Below are 20450 nucleotides of genomic sequence, written 5' to 3'. Positions count from 1 at the left end.
GCCCGGGACAGCCCGGCCAGCGAGCAGGCAGCGGCGCGGCGAGCCTCGGGTGGGCAGCCCTGCGCCGCCGCCGGTCTGAGCCCCCCCGAGCCCCCGGCTCGGACACCCCCGTCTGCCCCCGCTTGGGGAAAATCTGCAGGCTCCAAACCCCGCTTTTCCCGTAGTTTTTCCGCCTGAGTGACGGTCCCTCGTTTTAGAGTCGTTCCGTGCAGGGGCGATCCCAGGGCGCGGCTGGCGACAGCATCTCCCTCTTCCTGGGCACAAGGGAAAAAAGAGGGGGATATATATTTATGTATATATTTTAATATCGCATTCTTTTGTATTTTTTCCCCTGCATAAATCTGGCGATGTATCTCCTCTCAGAGGATGAAGGGTAATACAGGAGTAATTAAAACACTTACTTTGGAAATGGGCTGCGTGGGGCTGATAAGAATTATCTGCTGCATATCAAGGACCCTTTTTCCCCCGAACCATATCACAAAGACAGACAGAAAATGCCAGCAGAATAGGATTCCCCCCCCTCCGCTTTCCCCTCCTCACATTTTTACCTCCATTATGATGATAATTCTTCTCCCGCGAAACTTTTCTCCTTCCCTTCCTGAACCGTATTTCGTTCCCCCGCTCCCGCAGGGCCCCCGCCGGACGGTCCGGCCTTTGTCTCTCCATTAATATGGTTTTCCCGCAGCCCCGGGCGGGGGTCTCGCCTGCCCCCCCGGAGAATCGCGCCGCGCCCCGCGGCGCCTCGGCGCGGCCCCCCGCGGCTGGCCCCGGCGCCCGCCACCCCATCCAGCCACCGGGCGCTTGGCGAGGGGATCCCCCCTAGCCCCGCACACATACACGCACCAGGAGGAAAATACCCAGCAGGTGAGGACTGCCAAGCTGGGGCTGGGGCGCACAAACATTTCCAAACACATTCGTTCTGGCTGAATTTCCTAGTGGTCTATATTTTACCGTTTCTTTCCTAGCTATAACAACGACTCGTCGCGTAATATTTGCTTGCGTCTCTTCCAGCTTCTCTGCTGCCTCTCTTAAGTGCAGGTGCATGGCCCGAAAGACTGAGTTTGGGAAGGGAAAGGGGGGAAAGAAACACGAGGTTATACAAAAACCAGGCTGGCCAATGCCAAAAAATGTAATAATCCAAAACCCCCAAAACATTCCCTTCACTAGGGAGTGGAAACAAAATTAATACGAATAGGAATAATTTATACGAATAATTGATCCTATAAAACGGCTCCCCCCACCCCACCTTCCTTGGGATCCGGTGGAAGAAGCGAGCGGCTCGGGAGAGGCTGGGGCGGCGGCGCCCAGCGCGCGGGAGCCCGGTTTCCCAGCGCCTGGGATGTGAGTGTGTGTTGTTGGTATAATATCAATTCATTTAAAATATGAAAGTCAAGTCGCGTAGACTGTGACAGCAACCGTAACAAAAGGTGCAAGCAACAGACAATGTGATGTGCTTGTACAGATATTGTAATGATGCAAATGAAGTGGAGGGGACGAGCTGCCTTATTATGTACATAAATACACAGTGGCTCGCTGTGCCATCCTCGAATGCAGGAGAGTGAGAGAGAGAAGGGGAGGGAAAGAAGGGAGAGAGGAAAAGAGGGAGGGAGGGAGGAAGGGAAGGGGGGAAGGAGGGAAGGGAAAAAAAAAAAGGGCTCAGCTCGAAAACTGCTGCCAGTTTTAAGCAGCGCGCACCTCGGGCAGCCCCTCCGCCGGGCTGCGTGCACCCACCGCCCGCGGCAGAGCCGCCGCTCCCGGCGCGGGCAGGCGGGGGAGGCTCCCTGCGGCCGGCACCCCCTCCCCAGCCCGCGGAGCAGCCCCGCGGAGGAGGCGAACCGGCGCTTTCCAAGCACCGGGCGGAAAACTGAAAGAAAAACGAGGACGGGCGAAAGGCAAGGTAAGGGGATGCGGCTGCGCGGCTCTGCGCGGCTCTGCGCTGCCCGGGGACTGCCGAACCGGCACCGCGGCTCCGCCGCCGCAGCGCACCGGGGTGCGGGTCCCGCTGCTAGAGCGCATCGCTCGGGGCAGTTTACCCTGGGGACAAACCTGGCGGGGTTATCTAAAGAACGAAAAAATGCCCCCGGCACGCCCGGACCCCCTCGGGCCGCCTCCGCCCGACCGGCCGGGGCCGGCGCTGCCGGGCCGGGCTGAGTCCGCTGCAGCGCCCGCCGGCTCGGAGGCACCGCGGGGGCTCAGCGGCTCGGCCCGGCGGCTGGGGCGGCACCCGGTGCGCTCCCCGCACCGACACCCTGCGGGGAGCGGGGCCGCCGGGCCGCGTTTTGGTTTGAGAGTTTTGGTTTTTTTTCCCATTGTCACCAGGGTAATTATTTAAATCTCCATCTTGGAAAGTTGCATTTCACCCAGGGCGGCCAGGCAGACACTTCCCGGAGACAGGGTGTGCAGAGCCCCGCGCCCCCTCCCAGCAGCCACATCCTATCTCCTCGCTCCCATTGTTGGCAGATTTGGGCATTAAAAAAAAAAAAAAGATGCGAGGGTTTGTTCTGCCCCCGAAAGCCGGCAGGGCCCGGCCCCGCTCCCCCTGCACCTGCCTGCCGGGGAGTCCTCCCCGTCCCAGTCCCGTGCGGCAGCTTTACGGGGCTTTGCATGATTTAAAATTACCCAGCCACATCGGGGACCGGGCCGCTCCTCTCCGCGGGCTCTTTCACCCCCCTCTCCTTTTTTTTTTTTTTTTTTTTTTTTGTTGTTGTATGTGCAAAGTTCCCCTCTTTATCCTCCTTTTGCTTTGGGGTGCTGAGGCTGGAAGGCAAGAAAAAAAAAAAAAAAAATAGAAGCGACCGGGAGTGGAGCCTGCCTGGATTTGAGGCGATTTCAATAAGAAAAGCGATTTCACTAAGGGGGGTGCGGGTTTCGGTCGCGGGGATTGTTCTCCCCCAGAGCACGGAGCATCTTTATTAAACGCAATTTTTTTTTTTTTCTCGGAATTCTAAACCCCGGTCTGGTTCAAGCCCCGCGGCTCGCAGGGGAAAGGCAGCCGCGGGCTGCGCCGGCGGCCGGGCCGCTGCCGGTGCCGGGCGTGAGACGAGTCCCGCTCCCCGTCCCGGGCTCGGTCCCTCCCCAGTGAAGTTTTGCCTGCGGAGAAACAAATCAAACCTGCGGGATCGGCCTCTTTCCTCCCTCCTGCAACAGCTGCGCCCGAAATAACCTTGCAAGAAAAAAAAAATATAAAATTAAAGCGAGCTCCTGCGAACGAAATCTTTCCTGGCAGTGCCTGAAAAAAATGTTTATACCTTTTTCTGGACAAAGCTGTGCGTGTGCAAACCAACCCCCCCGCACGCGTTTTTCTTGGGAACTTGCACAAAAGACGTTTTTGTGGGCAGGCTGGGGTCGACTTGAGGCTTTTCCTCCCCTCTATTTGCAGCCGAGCGAGCCGTGGGGCTGCGGGGGTGTGCGGGGGACGGCGGGGACCGGGCAAATTGCGGACAAAGCGCAGGTGAACGCGTGTGCGGGAGCGGGCCGGGAGGGAGGCTGGGACCGAGGGTTCCCACGGTGGGGGACATACCCCGCAGAAATCGTCTGCGGGATGGGGGAATAGCGACGAGGCTCCTACAGTATTTACAACAGAAAAAAAAAAGATTAAGTATTCCGTGATTTATTCCCCAAGCCGTCTCTCTTTTTTTTTTTTTTTTTTTTTAATGCAGCTTAAATAGGGTCTTGTGGTTAAGAGGTAACTGTGTCATTTTATAACCCTATTAGCAGCCATTAATACGTGCTAGTAAGGCAGGACGGGGGGGGCCGGGGGAGAAGAAAAGCAATGCGGAGACAAGACCAGAGGGAGGAAAACACCGAAAAACAGGCAGAAAGCAAGAACTTCCCCTCCCCAGAAAATCACACCCAAGGAAATAAACCAGAGGCGCGGGGGGGCTGCTCGCCGCGGCCGGTGCTGGCCGCCCGGGGGGGCGCGGGGCTCCTACCTGCGGGCGGCGGGCGGGCGGGAGCCGCTCGCACCGGCCGGCTGGCCCTCTACCTGCCGCGGCCCCCAGCGGGGCGGGGGGGTCGGGGCGGTACGCCCACAGTCCGCCGCCGTCCCTCCCGGCCCGCCCCGGGGCTCGCACACCGCCCGCCGGTACCGGCGCTTCTCTCCCTCTTTTTCTTTCTTTTCACGGAGTTTTTCCTGCCCTCCCTGCTTGCGGCCGCCGTTGCGGTTGCACTTCGGGGCGGAGTGGGGCCGGGAGGGGGGGGTTGCTGCACGGCCGCTCTTGGAGGTCTCGACCCCCGGGTCTCCGTTCACTGGGCGGCGGGAGGGAGCGTGGCCCCTGGGGGAGGCCGCCGGGGGCACCCCGGCAAGGGGGATGCCTGGAGGAAAGTGCCCCGGGGGCTGCGGGGCCCACCCAGCCTAGCCCCGTTTGCCCAGGTACACTTTTTCCCAGGTCCAAGCACCCAGGATCAGGAAAAAAAAAAAAAAAAAGAGGAAGAAACCCCACTCCGGGCGTGTAAATAAATAGTCTGTGTGCACGGCCGGGGATATTTGTTTTCTGCCTTCGCCTCTGCCCGGGCATAGGTGTCAACTCCATCACATGGCGCTACTGACTGTTGCTAAAACATGTTGTCGTCTCCCCCCTCCCTTAATGATATGACATCACTTGTCAATCAAATCAAAATAACCAGTTGTGCTTGCAGATCTGGGAAAGCTCCCTTATTAAAAAAGAAAAAAAATCGCAACGGCAATAACAAAATAAAGTTAATAAAACGGAGCCCGTTGTGTCGGGGGGAAAAAAGGGGGGGGGGGGAAGGGGAGAAAAGAAGGCAAACGGGGGGTTGCAGGGAGCGGGGCGAGGGAGCAGGGCGCGTCCCGGGCCCGGCCGACGGCGGGCGGACCCTCTCCCCGGAGGCTTGGCAGAAAATTGAGGGGAGAGCTGCTTAACCAGCCGTGTGAAGCGGGCTGCGGAGCGGAGCTAAGCTGCTCGCCTCCAGCAGCCAGCGCGGGCTGCTGATGTTCCCGGTGGGTGAATTAATTCAATTAAAAACCCCCGCCGTGCCGCCGGGGCATTTAGCGGCCGGGAGGGAGCAGGCAGCCGGTTCGCTAAACGCAAGCAGCGGGGACGGGACGCGGCGGGAATAAAATAAAATAAAATAAAATTAAAAAAAAAAAAAAGTAAAATCCTGCGAGCTGGCTGGCTAGGAAATCTCCCAGCTCAGCCACGGGAATTAAACCGCTCCCTCAGCAGAAATCGTTCATCCCTGCTGGAGGGGTCATTTATTTTGCAAAGGATCTTAATGGAAGGGTGGGGGGGGCGACAAAACGCGGGAGCTGGGGGCGAGGAGAGGCGCCGGCCGCGGTGCCAGCACCCCTGCGGCAGGGAGGGGGCAGCCGGACCCCCCGACCGGAGGGGGGGCGGGCGCCGGGGCGGGGGTCCGGCCCGAGGCAGCGCGGCCGGAGTCGCTGCCCGATCGCCCCTTTTGTTTTGCTTCGCCTGCCGGCCCCCGGGTAACCCGAGAGCGGGGCTTCAGGGAGCCCTGGCCGGGCAGCGCCGGGGTCTGCCTCGCCATAAATCAAGCCGCCTGATTAATCTTTACAATTTGTCTTTTAAAACAAACACGAACGAATTATCAGCTCGTTAACTGCGATTTTATCACCTGCCTAAAACAAACAGCCCACCCCATTCCCCCCCCCCAAAAAAAAAATATCGCGGCCCCATGCTGATGGCAGGCGGGCAATAATTAAAACATCCATATTAATAAGGGCGTAGCGAGGCGCTGCCTTTCGCCGCCGGCTGGGAGCCGGGGCCGGGGCGATCCCGGCTGACCGCCGCTCTGCTGCAGCGGGACGGACCCCCCCGGGCACGGCTCGCCCCGGCAGTCTCCGGGCTGTGGGTAGAGCGAGGCGCGGGGTAACATACCTGCAAACGCCCGCGTTTATTTTATACTCACCCTTCTTTCAAAAAAAAAAAAAAATCCGTTTTGGGGGGATATTTGGATGGTTTTGGTGGGGATTTTTGGTGCATGTAGAAAGAAAATCGCTTCGGAGGGAGAAGCCGGATTTTTAGAAAGCTCCCTTGGTTCTCTCTCTGCCTTTTAACTTTCCTTTTTCTTTTCTTTTCTTTTTTTTTTTTTTTTTTTTGCTTTGTTTCCCTTTCCTTCCTGGCACCTCCGGCCTGAGGCGCCCGGGCACGCTCCGCCGCGGGCAGGCAGCTCCGCAGCGCGGGGGGCACTTGCTCTCCCGAGCCCCGGCCCCTCTCCCACCAAGCCCGGCCCAGCGCCTGTCCCCGGCCTGCCCGGCCCAACCAGCCCGTCCCGGGAGAAGCCAGCTCCACCACCCCTTCCACGCCCGGCGGCCGATGGAGGAGCTGCCGCCCGGCCCGCCGCTTGCGACCCCCCCGGCGGCAGGAGGGAGCGAGGGGCGCCGCGGTCCCGGTGCCGCCGCGCAGCCCCGAGGGCAGGGGACCGGGGGGCAGCGGGACAACCCGGGTTTTGGGTGCAGGAGGCCGGCAGAGGAAAGGATGCGGGGCGGGGGGAGCAACGCCGGCTCCCCCTACCCCAGCCTCCGGCGCCCCCAGACCGGCCCTCACTTCCCCGCCCCGCAGGGCTGCGCTGCGGGTCCCCCCCGGGGGGCTGCGCTGGGAATCCCCTGGGGGAAGGTTTGGGGGGGGACAAGGGGTAGTGGTGGGGGAACAGTTAGGGAGGGAGCCCCGTGTCGTTCCGGACAGACGGGCTCCGCAGCGAGGAAAGGGAGTTTTATTATTATTACCGTCATCATTATTATTATTATTGTTATTATTTAAAAAAAAAAAAGTTCATTTCCTGGCGAATTTGGCAGTGGCGGGTGACGTCAGAGCCCCGGCGTCGTAGTGACTGGGGCGGCCGGGCCGGGGGAGGCCGGCTCCGGCTCCCAGCCCCCAGCGCTGCCCGCCGGGGGGGCGGCCCTCGGGGCAGCAGCAGCAGCAGCAGCATCCTCAGGGCCGCCCCGCTCCCCCCGCCGGCATCCCCCCGGCGGGGCCCGGCACGGCCCGCACGGCACCGACCGGCTCTCGCGCCCCCTGCCCCGGCCGCACCGTCGGGCTGGAGCCACGGCCGCTGCCCGGCGGGCGGAGGGGCCGCTCTCCACCACCCCCTGCCCCGCTCCCGGGTTTCCTTGCCCTGTGTCCGGGTCGGAGGTTTAAGGGATTGCGACGAGCGTTTCCCTTTTCCCCCGAAAGCAGCGGCTGAGGAATGGAAGGGGAGCGCCTGGGAAACAGGACCTGCAGCAGCGCCCGGCCGCGCTCTGGGGGGTTGGTCGTGACTTTCCCATTATTATTATTTTCCGCCCCAAAAGCGGACGAGTTTTCCCGCAGCACCTTCGGGGGTGGCAGAGCCCGACCCGCGCCCCGGCTGCTGCCGAGCTGCCCGCAAACTCCGCAGAAAACGCCTGTTGATTCGGGCTGCGCCTCTCCTCCCCGGCCCAAAGCACACAAGTAATTGCAAATATTAAAAATGGGGGGGGGGGTTTAAAAAAAAAAAAAAGGGAGAAGGTTAAAAAACGGGGTTGCGGCGCGGTAGCCCCATCGGGGAGGCTGTAGCCGGTCCCCAGGTGCCCTTCTGCCCCGGCCCGCCTCGGCTCCCCGGGCCTGGCCGTTTGCTGCCGCAGCCGCCAGCAAACCCCGGCCCGGGCCCGGCCCGAGCCCAGCAGGCCGGGGAGCCGGGCAGGATCCGTCCCTGCCCCGCAGCCTGCCCGGCGCGGAGGTTAGCGCCGGCCGGAGCGGCCCCGCGGCCCGGGCCCTCCTCGCCCTGCCGGTCCCCGGGGCCAGCGCGGCGCCTCGCATTTATTTGTTTTAAAATATTTTCTTTTTTCCGATTCAGACAGTTATTTCAAACTAACGTGATGGGAACGAGCACGCTGGGGTTTGTCCCGCTCCCGGCTTCGCGCTGCTGTGCCTGATTTAGGGGATTTTAGCATATTTATCTCCCCGGTGCCGACTTCCAGACCCCCAGGCCCGGGCATCCCGGCGGCGGCGCTGGGAGCCGCGGCTCCGCGGCCGGGCAGCACCCGACGGAGCCGGCCCCACCGCCGACCCTTTCCCGCACTCCGTCCTCACTCGCCCGCCCCGGCCCCCCCCCGCATCCCCGCACACCCCGGCGGGACCCCCCTATTTTGCCGTCCCCGCCCCGCAGGGGCGTGCAGCGCCCGGGCGGGGAAAGCCCCCACGGCGCTGCCGGGCGAGGATGCTGCGGGCGGGGGAAGGGGGGCGGAGGAGGGGGTCTGCGCCGCGCTCCCCCCCCCCGGGTCGGCTCCGTTTGGGGCCGGGGGTGCGGTTGGGGGCGGTGTGGGGCGGCGGGATTGGCTGGCCCGGCCGCCGGCCCTGCGCGCCCCGGCCCGTCTGCGGCGCCGCGGCCAGCTGGCGCCAGCGCTCATATAGGATGCGCGGGGATGGGACCGAGCCGGCCAGAGCAGCGGCTTTGCCATCTGAGTAACACCCTCCATCCAGCCTCCTCTGCTCCTCCCGCGCTCGCTCTGCTTTCCCCCCCTCTCGTCTTTTATTTTTTTTTTCTGTTTTTTTTTTCCTTTGCCCCCTCCCTTCTCCCCCTCTTTGCGGCACTCGCATCCTCCGAGCAGGCATCCATCACCACCCACCCCGCGGAGGCACCCTGCCTCCCGCGCCGGGTAAGTGTGGGGCGCGGGGGGGCCGCCGCGCCGCTGCCAGGGCGCACTCGTTGCTTTCGCTAAACACCCTTCTCCCCCCTCTTCTCCTTCTCTCCCCCCTCCCTCTTTCTCCCCTCCTTTTCCTTTTGTGTCACTCGGAGTTCTTGCTAGAACTACGCTATATTAGATCTGCCGTTCTTCCTTTTTTACCCCGCTTTTGAAGCCAGCTGGAAAAACTCCTGTTGACGTTTGTAGCGAGAGCGGGGGGAAAAAAAAGGAAGCTTTTTGCCTTTTTTTTTTTTTTTTTTTTTGGTAAAGAGTTTGAAATGGGATCTCTGTTTATTTTGTGGGGCAATGAGCAGGGAGGGCGCAAGGCGAGGACTTTGGGGGAGAAGATTTTTTTGGAAGGGGGGAGGGGCTCCGCTTCCCCCTCCCCATCCATTTACCGCTGGGAAAACCACCCGGGCAAGAGCCGGCCCGGCGGGCAGAGCACCCCGGGGCTGCCGAGCCGCTAACCCGCCCGTCTCTCCCTACAGGTGCTGCCCCGGCGCTTCCCCGGACCTGCCTCCGCCGCCCGCCCGCTGACAGAGGAACACGCTGACTTCGGGGGTCCTCCCCCACCCCTCCGAGGGCGCACTCCAGTCACCCGACGGGTTTCTCTTTAAGAAAAGCCACCCCATCTCCTAAAGCCCACCAGCAGCGCCAAAAGCCACCCCCCGAGCAGCACCCATCCCCCCCCCCCACCGAGCGCCGCTCGCTCCTGGTCCGGGGGTGGGTGGGAGGGGAGGCCCGAGGCCATGGAGGTGGCCACGGACCAGCCTCGCTGGATGGCCCACCACGCCGTGCTCAACGGGCAGCACCCCGAGAGCCACCATCCCGGACTGGCTCACAACTACATGGAACCAGCGCAGCTCCTACCTCCGGATGAAGTCGACGTCTTCTTCAACCACCTGGACTCCCAGGGCAACCCCTACTACGCCAATTCCGCCCATGCCCGGGCCAGGGTGTCCTACAGCCAGGCACACGGTAAATCAGCACCCGCTGCCCTCCTTTGCCCCCCCGGCCCCTTCCCCGCCCGCCTCCACCCGCGCTGCCCGGGCCCCTCCGTGCGGGTGTCCTACGTGGAGGCGAGGAGTTTCACTCGGGGGCCGCTTCGGTGTGTCGGAGCCGGGGGGAAAGGAGATCTAAGAAAACAGGATAGAAAGGGAGGCACGGGTGGATTTTAACCCTAGAGATAACCGAGGACGGGCGGAGGGGAGGGAAAGAAAGGGGGGAGGTGAGAGAGGAAGGGGAAATAGTGTGCGCACAGGCTAAAACTTCTCAGACACGGCTACTTCCCGGATGCAAAATACAAACCGATTCGAACCGGCGATGGATTTTATTTGGGGGTGTTTTTAGGAGCCGAAGAGAGCGTGTTGCAGCAGCTCGGAAGACGGAGCAGAAAGGGGTTTGCTGCTCATTCCCAGGGGTGGGGTGGGCGGAAAGGGGGTGCCCCTGCTCCTGCCCCGGGTGGCTGGGTCCCCCTCCTGCTGCTCTTTCTCGCTGGGCTGGCTGTTCCCTCCCTCGGAGGGGATAGGGCAAAGGGGTTGTCGCGCCAGCCTGGCTGCTCTTCTCCGGGTTGTGAAATCTCTCCCCGTGCCCGGCTCCCCTCCGGCTGCCCGCAGGCTGGGGAGCTGCCCGGGCCGGGAGCTGGGGGACTTTCCGGGCTGAGCTGCCCCACGCTGATCCCAAACGTCTTGTGTTCCTACAGCCCGCCTGACCGGGAGTCAAATGTGCCGGCCTCATCTTATCCACAGCCCCGGGATCCCTTGGCTGGACAGCAGCAAGGCGGCACTGTCTGCCCATCACCACAACCCCTGGACCGTCAACCCCTTCACCAAGGCACCCCTGCACCCCTCGGCGGCCGGAGCGCCCGGGGCCATCTCGGTGTACCCAGGCAGCAGCACGTCCAGCACCGCCTCCGTGTCTTCGCTCACCCCGGCCTCGCACTCCGGCTCCCACCTCTTCGGCTTCCCCCCGACCCCTCCCAAGGAAGTGTCCCCGGACCCCAACTCCACCAGCGCTGCCTCCCCTTCGTCCTCCGCTGGGGCCCGGCAGGAGGACAAAGACAGCATCAAGTACCAAGTGTCGCTGTCGGAGGGGATGAAGATGGAGAGCGCCAGCCCGCTCAGAAGCAGCCTCACCAGCATGGGGGCCCAGCCCTCCACCCACCACCCCATCCCCACCTACCCCTCCTACGTGCCGGCCGCCCACGACTACAGCAGCAGCCTCTTCCATCCCGGCAGCTTCCTGGGGGGCCCCGCGTCCAGCTTCACCCCCAAGCCGCGAAGCAAGGCCAGGTCCTGTTCGGGTAAGCGTTGCACCCCGTGGCCCGCCCCGTCCCCGTACCGCACCGGCTGTATCCCCGGGGTGGAGGGACCGAGGTGAGGGCCGTGCTGCCGGGGGGTGCTTGCCTGTCGTGGGTGGCTTCGCTGGCTGTTTGGGGGTGAGGCTGCAGGCTGCTGCGAGGCTGGGTGCTTGTGTCGGCCCTCTTCGGGACAGAGGGGCAGGTGACTGCTTGGTCCCGCTTTTCTGGGTTTTTAAACCGGAGATGGAGCTTGCAGCAGGCTTCTGTGGGTGCCAACACATCCATAGCGGCCGCTGAGCCACCGGGCACCGGCCCCGGGGCCCTCGGACGGGGCCGAGGGACACGGGGACCCGTGCAGTGTGAGCTGGCAGATCGAGCTAGGGATTTATAGGAGAGGGATTTATAGGAGGAAAAAAAAGTTTCCCTCGGAGAAAAGCTGGCCTCAGCCACCCGAGGGGCTCAGGCCCGACCCTGCTCCCCCAAGTCAGTAAAACCTCCCACGGATTACACGTGGGGACGTTCTAGCGATGGGTATTTCTCCCTCGATGATTTCCACGTCTCTTCATTAACACGAACCGAGGCCCCAGCGCAGGATGAAAGCGAAACTTACCCGGCCAGTCCGCTTCAAATCGCAGAGGGCCTTATTTCCTTCAGGTTTTACAGGAGCAAAAGTTCAAATATAGTTTACATACCAGTGCGAAAGACTGAGGTGTCCAGTCATCGCTAACTTACTCCAGCCTAACTTTAACTAGAAAATACTCCTTTTTTTTTTTTCTTCCCCCTGAACCAGACATATCTCTGCTTCCAAAGATTGACTGCAGACCTTTCCCGTGCCCGCAACCCTTCCTTGCATTTCTTCCTAAAAGTGTAGTCCTAAATCGGCAAATTAGGTGATGGACGAAGTTTTGATCCCACTTCGAAATCACAGAAGTTGTACAACTAGACAATTTTTGTAATTCTACTAACCTTCCTGCTTTAACATCCTCAGCCATGGAAGGAAATGAAATACGGTATATTGGGACTGAATTTAGATAGCCCTTTAAAAATAAATGGCTATGTATGCTTTTGTGTGTGTATTCTTATGTATCATTGTGCATCTATGCTTATGAATACACCACAGGCATTCATTTTTAAAGTAGACAATAATTTAGAAATGTGATCTCTTACGAACTTTGCAACAAAAATATCAGCTATTTTACAAGCTCATCAGCTCTGTTTCAAATGGCTCGTCTGAGCGGAAAAAGACACTCTCCCTCTACCATTATTTAAATGCAGTTGCTACTATGTATATGTATTTTTTTAGTAGTGCAGAGAGTAGTAATTAGCAGCCCGAGCCTCCCGAGTTTGGAAAGAGATTCAAGACCCACTTCTGTGAAGATAGAGGGATCTCGAGTAGCTTTTTAATTTTTGTCCTGTAGCTGCCGATGATTTTATTAGATGGGGGAAGTAAGGAGCTTTTTTGTTTTGTTTTGTGGTGGTTTTTTTTTTTCTGTAAGGGAGCCCCCTGTGCAAGGAACTGGGGAAAGTTCGTGACCACTCAGTGTTTTTGTAGGAAAACTAAGACTCACGACACAACGACTCCTGCAGCTTCCTGCCCTAGGAGGGACAAAAGCTACAAATGCAGTGCCGCAGAGCTCCCCTCATTTTTCACTGTAGACTGTGTTGTTTAAAAGCCACCCACTCCCTAGATTAAAGGAGACACAAGCCCCGCTGAACTCAACGTGGCCTGCTTCAGTTATTAGCAAAAAGAATTTCCTCTCCAGTTAAATACTATAGGATTTGCATAAACTATATTAAGAGAGATTTCTATATTAAGCAGACCTGCCCTCGAACCGTCAGAGGCAAATGAACTTTTAGCAGAGAGCTTTCTGAGGCCGAAACAGATATCTAGGAGTTACATGCTGGGTTTTAATACAGCCATTCTACAATGCCGTGTTTCCCACGTTGTGCTACTAAAACTAATAATGAAGCAGTAATAAGGTAAACTGCTCCCTACCAAATCCAAACTGTATTGCCAAAAAATCACAGAAATGGAAAAGAACTGAAAGCCTGTTTTTTACAGTAATCTCCAGAGTGCTTGCTGAAACTGAACTTTCTCAAAGATCAGCGTTAACAGCGTTTTTCTGCCTTTAGAACAAAAATAATAACCGAGCCTTTGGCATTCTGTACCCATTCCCAATCTGCTCGGCTTTACTTTCTCATCCCGTAGCATTTGCAACAAAAAAGAAAGCACAGAATGGGAGGTCTTTTTGCTTGGATTTAATTCTAGAAAACCTCTTCCTTTGACTCTCTCTTTAACATGTTGTGTGTTTGCAGGTCTGTGTGTCTGTGTACATGTGTACGTGTGTGTTTGTGGCAGGAGAACACAGGATCTAACCATTGGAGTGCAATAGATACAGGAGGGGAGCGGTGCCCAGCGCAGATTAAGGGAGTTCTCGTTACTGAAACGATAACTTCCATCTGACACAATAAGAGTGTCACTCTTTCTCACCTTGCAGAGAGAGCTGCCTATTTCTGATCATGACATAAAATACTCGCTGGAGTCTGGGCATTCTTGAAACACTGAGCTCCTTGCTGCATGTGCTGTAGATGTCACTGCTGTCTGATTGTGCTTGAATTAACACACTGTTTTGACTTCTGGAAAACGCCTAAAGGACAATGCAAAAAGCTTTTGTGAATTTGTTTTTAAAGAAAGAAATCCGGTTTCTTCGTGTTTCCATTTAGAAGGCAGAGAGTGTGTGAACTGTGGAGCAACTGCCACCCCTCTCTGGAGAAGAGACGGCACTGGGCATTACCTGTGTAACGCCTGCGGGCTCTACCACAAAATGAATGGTCAAAACCGACCTCTCATTAAACCTAAACGAAGGCTGGTAGGTGTCTCTGTTTCTCCTGGGTTTGGGGATAAATTAGGCAAAGGGACCACACGCAGGCACAAGTCGAATGTGTCTCATCCCTGCTCAGCCCCTGCGCGGAGCCGAGCTGTACTGTACATGGGGGTCAGTCACGTCGAGGTCACTGCCGTGCCTCAGGGCAGATCTCTCCCCCGCCACCCCCAGCCCCGGCATCCCCGGCACAGACCACCGCGCCGCCGCAGCCTGCCGAGCGCGCCTCTGTCCCGAGCCTCCCTGCCGCTCACAATACATGCGGGATATCGTGTATCCGTCTCCCCGCTTATCCTCGGATGACAGCTTTTAATTTAATTCCTCATTTATTTGGCCTCTTGGGACATTTTGGGCGCATAGTGGGAGCGAAAGGGTTATGAGTGTGAATGTCCTCCACCGTGTACTAAAAAAAAGTTCCAGCTCCAAAAAGCCAAACAAATCAGATGAGTCAAAGCTACTGCTCCCTACTTAATAATTATTTGTATAAAAGCCATGAAGTAATTTTCACTCTTATATTCTCTGGCAATATTAATATTGGTTCCCTCCCCAGACAATCCCCTACTGTTTAAAAAAAAAAAGTCCTATTATTTTTCCATGGAGTCACCTATACTTTGTATTTTCATTTGAGTGATTTAAAAAAAATGTCCTTTCTAAGCTCCTGGTAGTAGTTTCCTATCCGGATATCTGTACGTTAAAGATAAGGAAACTTTGTGTATCTGTTTCCTGACTCTAAAAGCTTTAGAGAGTTTCTATAGGCAAGCCTTGCCAGTCATGCTTGCTGTTTTGAAATTTCTAATACACTCTACTCCACAAATAATGCGTAAAATGCTAAGAATAATAAATATATTTTTTGGAGCTTTGTGATTTATGGTGCCTAAGTCTCTTAGCTATTAGTGGGCACATTTCAATGAGGCTTGGAGAGCAGAAAATTGGCATTACTGCTCTAACACTGGGATGGGATACAGAAGATTTCTGTAGTGAGTCAGAATTTCAACTATGCAAGCTTCTTAATCACTTGCCTTCTAAAGTGACTGACATATAGAAAAATGTTAAGACAACAGTGTAACATTATCGTCTCTCAGGCTCAAGTGCTCTCCAGTCTGAATGGGACAGGCCATAGAGTTAAGCAGCATAGCTGAATATCAGTAAGCCATCTCAAATATGCAAACACAGGTCTCCACCTTCCAGTATGTTGGGAGACTGTTATACTTAGCTCACTGAGAGGGGTTCGGGGGGCACTAGAGAGGTTTTCTTTTAGTTTAGTTGTTTTAATGTTTTGTTTTGGTTTAATTGATTTACAGCTTTGTTTATTGCCCCTTTTTCCACTGTAGTTTGCTTGTTTGCGGGGGAGAGGAGATGGCCATCTTTGGGAATTTGTTCATCTGACATGCAATAGCAAAGTGATCATATTAATAATGTCAGCGTTTGGAAGTCTGGCATTAATTGTGTTTGGGTTGCATGAGTGTACTTGCAGTAGGGGGTACCCCCTCTTTCTGCCTTTGGCCTGTTCTCACAGGCAAGTAAGGGACTGAAATATATGAGTCTCCCAGGGCCTGATTCTTGCCTTAAGCTGCTGAGCCGTCCATCAGCTTTGGGAAAGTTACAGAGGGCCATGGTGTAAATCAGGAACAAGTGAGAACAGAACCCGGTGCTCCTCTTTTGCGAGCCGGGTCAGTCTGTGCTTTGAGCGGCACCAGCTCCCCAGCGGAGCCAGCAGGCAGGGAAGCACACAAAGTTCTCGTCTGGGAAACCCACCTCTCCGTGACTCTGCTCGCTGCTCACGGAGATGCCCTGCACATTAACATGAGCTTCGCTGCTGCTTCACCCTATGGCTCTCAGCGGCTAACTGCAAAAATATCCAGGGAGCAAGGCCCCAGGGAAATTACCACAATTGATGTGCATTAGAATGTAAACTCTGCTAATTTAAGAAAATATTGAGTCCTCAGCATTAATCCAATTGCACAAAACGGACTGTATTTTGATCACTTCCAGAGGCAGGGCTGAAGCTTTCTAATACAAAATTATTTTCCAAAATACGGGGTGCAATTGATCCATCCATAACACTTTATATGATAGCATGCTTGCACAAAGAATGTATTATTGTGGGGTCTGCTAAACAAGGGTCCATCCAGAAATTACTGGCTGCCTGCTGTTCTACTTTTCCTGTTCTTGTTTTGGGAGGTGGGTGAATGTTTGGGCATTTTTCTTTCCCTCCACCTTGGTTTTAGCAGAACGATAGTTTTAGAAAGGGTGGTGGATTTTGGGGGTTTTGGTTTTTTTTTTTGCCTTTTTTTTTTTTTTTAAGACAGTTGTTTGAGGGCTTGTCAGCCAAGGAACTGAGCAGGGACAGAGGCGGCAGACGGGTCAGCGGAATCATTGCTGCAAGGCATGAAATTTGGTTTGCTAAATATTTAAAGAAAGTTGGAGCCGGTTTTGTTTTCTGCCTTTCACTTGTAAATGGAAACTGAATTTTCAGTGATGGCTCTGATAAATACTGCACCCAGTTAAGTAATGCGGTTGGTTTTCTTTTGTGTCCATCTTTAAAGGGCCAGAGTAGGGGTAAAAATCACATTCTTTAAGATCATTCCCTCTTTTCAAACCCAGTCCCAACACTGGCACAAACTAAATCGGTCATTTAAAAAAAAAAAAAAAAAGGCAAATGCATTTTCATGATGCATTCTGGAATCCTACAAAGGGAAAACCTGAACAAATCAGGTGTAGTTTTCCCCTCTAAAATTTTTGTTTGTGGAGTTAGAGATGTTTTGTTTCTCTCTACATCCCCTGCACACATGGTGCCACAGGGCTTGAAGCTGCTTTCCGCATAGGAGAATACTTGAATTTAAACAAAAACCTAACAGCCACAAAATGTAAAACTGACAGGAGCTTTCCTTCAGCCCTGATGCTCTGTGAAATCTTAGTAACTAGTTCTACCCAACCTAAATATTGAGTCCAACTTGACCTTTCTCATGATCTCCTCCTCCTGCTGATACATTTTTAATTTTCTCTTTCTTTTGGTTAGTCAGCGGCTAGGAGAGCAGGGACTTGTTGTGCCAACTGTCAGACAACCACCACGACCTTATGGCGACGTAATGCAAACGGGGACCCAGTTTGTAATGCCTGCGGACTCTACTATAAATTGCACAATGTGAGTATTTACTCATCTCATGTGTCGTTGCTTGCCTAGCTGGGATTGATGTCTTAACTGCATGGTGCACACTAGGCTTTTATTGGTTTCAGGGTTTTGGTTTTTGTTTTATTTCTTCCCCCGTCTCTAAGGTTCCCCTGGGAAGTGACAGCCATTCTTTGTCGGCATAGTGATGCTAAGTTCAGTGACATTACAATGTATTAGCTTGGCTTCTAACGCTTGGGCAAATCAGGCAAAATAGAGCTACCACACTTTGTTTTAAGTAAGTGTGTTTTGTGTGCTGTTTCCCTCCAGAAACACAGAGGACATTTGGAATGGGCTCTGTGCAAAAACTAAGCCCGATGGGGCATTTTCATTTTGATTTTGTTTAAAAATCATTATATCCAAGGTTTTGTTTTATATTTTTTTAAAAGAAATTAATCCTAAGCAGGAATAACTTGACATGTTGGAACGTTATTTAAACTGTAAGTAACAGAGGTTACTGGTACAAGATTGCTCATGTCTTAGGACTTGAATTTGGGTCAATGTGTGCCTCCTAGTTTGATCTCTTCTGTTAGGAAATTAATGAGGACTGAGGGTAAGCCTACGGGAAAGAGAGTCATCAGCTGCCAAATTCAGTTCAATTTGTTTTTCATGTCTAGGGTTTTTTTTGTGTGTGGTTTTATTAAACAAATCAATATAAACAAGTTCTGCAGAGAGAAACACCATTTTTTTTGGCCAGAAAAAGGTCTCCATCCAGGAAAAACACATGGGGGCTGTCCAAATATTTTCATTTTTGCACAATAAGGTCATTTTGTCTGCATGAGCCTGATTTTCTCATTTCTTGCAGGTGAACAGGCCTCTGACCATGAAAAAGGAAGGAATTCAGACCAGGAATAGGAAAATGTCCAACAAATCAAAGAAAAGCAAGAAAGGCTCCGAGTGTTTTGAGGAACTGTCCAAGTGCATGCAGGAGAAATCATCTCCCTTCAGCGCTGCTGCCCTTGCTAGTCACATGGCGCCCATGGGGCATTTGCCACCTTTCAGCCACTCTGGACACATCCTACCAACACCTACCCCCATCCACCCATCTTCCAGCATCTCATTTGGACATCCGCACCCATCCAGCATGGTTACAGCCATGGGATAAAACCTGATGACCAAGAGACCCACCCAGAGATTAAGAACATGGGGCTTTGCCTAAGACGACACCAAGTAAGAAAATGTCCTGCCAAGAGGAGAATGTAGGGAATGGCAAAAGGGGATCTTTGCTCCCGTGTGGTTTAACTCTTAATGCTGGACTAAAACCTTGCAAATGATGGGTCTTCTGCAGAAACGTGTAGTGGTGCCTGTAATGCACTTTGCCCCCTCAGGTATAAGGAAAAAGAACTCACCTGTTTGATACTTAATGGTCCAGCAGGAAGCAAAAGGTGGCAGAAGCTGAAGGAAAAGGCTTGGAACTGGCTTTCCTTTCTCTCTTTGTTATTACTGTGAATATTGTAAAGAGATATAAGCAGCCTCCCAGGATGGAATCAGCTCACTGGAAGCCAGACATGCTGGATTTCTATCGCGGACTTTGTTTGGGATGGGGAAAAAAGGAAAAAAAATTAAAAAAAGAAAAGGACATCTTTATAAAAACGTAATTTTTAAAATGAAATCAGACACAAAGTCATATTTATTTTGTTCTTGTTTTCCACAAAAAGCCTCAACCCCTCTGATTGCATGTTTTTGTGCTGTTGTTTGCCATGGCTACCCTGTAAGAAAACCTGCCTTCAAAGCAATGGGGAGAGGGGGGAACACATTCAGCAGCCCCCTTGGATTAGCTCCGTCTATCTTCCATACCAAAATATGTACTAGGAAGGGGGAAAAGACTAGGGGGGACACAAAGCAAAAATGTAGCCGTAATACGGGATTTTAATGTGCCCAAGATGGTGATAATTTTGACACAATTTCTTCATTCTTTTCCCTAACAGGAAAGATTTATTTAAAAAAAAACAGCCCCCCTCTCAGCTACCGTATTATTCCTCAAAACAGATAGCTAGATCAGACAAACTGTTGGGAAAAAACTCTCGGGGAAGGCAATCCTGCACTAGCAAGGGGTGAGATACAGGCATTTACTAAACTGTGTCGCAGCTAACTTCTAGCACAGCAAAAACCATCACAGAGCGTAAAAACATCCAACTCGCAGACTTTAGAGGTTGAAGCATTTTGTTCTGTTGTGTTGGCAGCTGTCGCTTAAAAATGCAGATTAGCTGCTTGGGTAAACTTATGGCAGTGTGGCCACCACGTCCACACGCAGCCAGCCAGCGCGTGTGCTGTCTCGGGCATCCAGGCCCCGGTAGACTTCACAGGGAGGAAGGGCAGAAATGAGGTTGAGATCACTGGAGAGGGGAAAGAGAGAGACAATCAGTTTGAGCTTCACGCATCCGTCAAATCCCAGACACAGCGACAGCTAATGAGACGAGGGAAAGCATCGTTCTAAGGGGAACGTCCGTTTTCCGTAGCGTATTTTATATGAAAAAAAAAAAAAAACAAAACAAAAAAAAAGAAAAAATTTAAATCTCCCATTATAAAACCATATTGTACGTAAATGACCGAAAACAAAGCTATTGCCAATGTGAAGTGTATTCTATTGATTGTTATGATCTGATGCCTCTCGTGAACACAAGCTCCAGTATAACATACAATGTACATATTTAGCTATACTTCTGATGAAAATGCCCCAATGAACAGAGGGGTTTGATAATGTAAACCACGTAAGCTTAACTCTGTGACAAGCTTTTTTTTTTTTTTTTTCTAATTTTTAACTTTTTTGTTGTTGGGGTTTTTCTTTTTTTTGGATCAAGCCAATTATATCTTTACTGCAAAAGTCCTGCTTTAAAGAAAAAAAACACAAGGAAACAAATAAAAATAGATGTACGGTAATTTTTTTTTCTAAACATGTGATTCAAATATTTGATAATGGATTAAGAACCAAGCAGCTATGAAAATCCTGCTTTCCTCCTTTTTCTGGTCTGTGTAGGCATATAGGTGCACTTTGTAAAGAAGTGGAAATAAATGGGAAACTAAATTGGTTGCGAGAAATAAGAATTTTTAATCTACTGAGGTAAAAAATTGGGTCCTTTCTACTTTTTACCTTTCACAATGGTACAGTTGTACGTTATTTGTACCCAACTCAAATTTCTGTAGGATTTGGGCGGGGGGCGGGGAAGGGGTGTGGGTGGAAGACAGGGATTACTGATACAGTTGACAAAGTGCAATATATTGTCAGTCACTGCAGCATAGACAACGGCAGTCGAGATTTAAATTATTTTGTACTTGTATCAGCATAAAAAAATTCTGCAGTATTTTCTGTTTTTATTTTAATTTTTTTTATTTTGCTTATTTTTGGATTAGTGAACTAAGTTATTGTTAATTATGTACAACATGTTTATATATTGTCTGTAAAAAGTGTATGCTTTCCTCATATTCCTTCAAGGTGAATATTGCTAAGAATAATAAAATACCTTTTTTGTCAAAGTA

General features: G+C 53.4%; 1 protein-coding gene across 5 annotated transcripts; it reads left to right on the top strand.

Annotated features, from left to right (window-relative positions):
• Window positions 1-1791: 1791 nt before the first annotated feature.
• Window positions 1792-20450, top strand: GATA2 (GATA binding protein 2). 5 transcript variants are annotated; one of them, XM_075158928.1, is made up of 6 exons: window positions 1792-1897; window positions 9112-9601; window positions 10326-10925; window positions 13614-13792; window positions 16824-16949; window positions 17779-20450. In XM_075158928.1, the coding sequence occupies exons 2-6, from the start codon at window positions 9373-9375 to the stop codon at window positions 18076-18078; spliced, it is 1434 nt and encodes a 477-aa protein (XP_075015029.1). In that variant the 5' UTR covers window positions 1792-1897; window positions 9112-9372; the 3' UTR covers window positions 18079-20450. The 5 variants fall into 5 exon arrangements, with proteins under 5 accessions (XP_075015029.1, XP_075015030.1, XP_075015031.1 ...); XM_075158929.1 differs by lacking the exon at window positions 1792-1897 and adding an exon at window positions 5848-7409; XM_075158930.1 differs by lacking the exon at window positions 1792-1897 and adding an exon at window positions 8133-8596.

Source organism: Calonectris borealis, chromosome 10 (assembly GCF_964195595.1).
Source record: "Calonectris borealis chromosome 10, bCalBor7.hap1.2, whole genome shotgun sequence".
Taxonomy (NCBI): Eukaryota; Metazoa; Chordata; class Aves; order Procellariiformes; family Procellariidae; genus Calonectris; species Calonectris borealis.
This window is presented reverse-complemented; position numbering and strand designations above follow the sequence as displayed.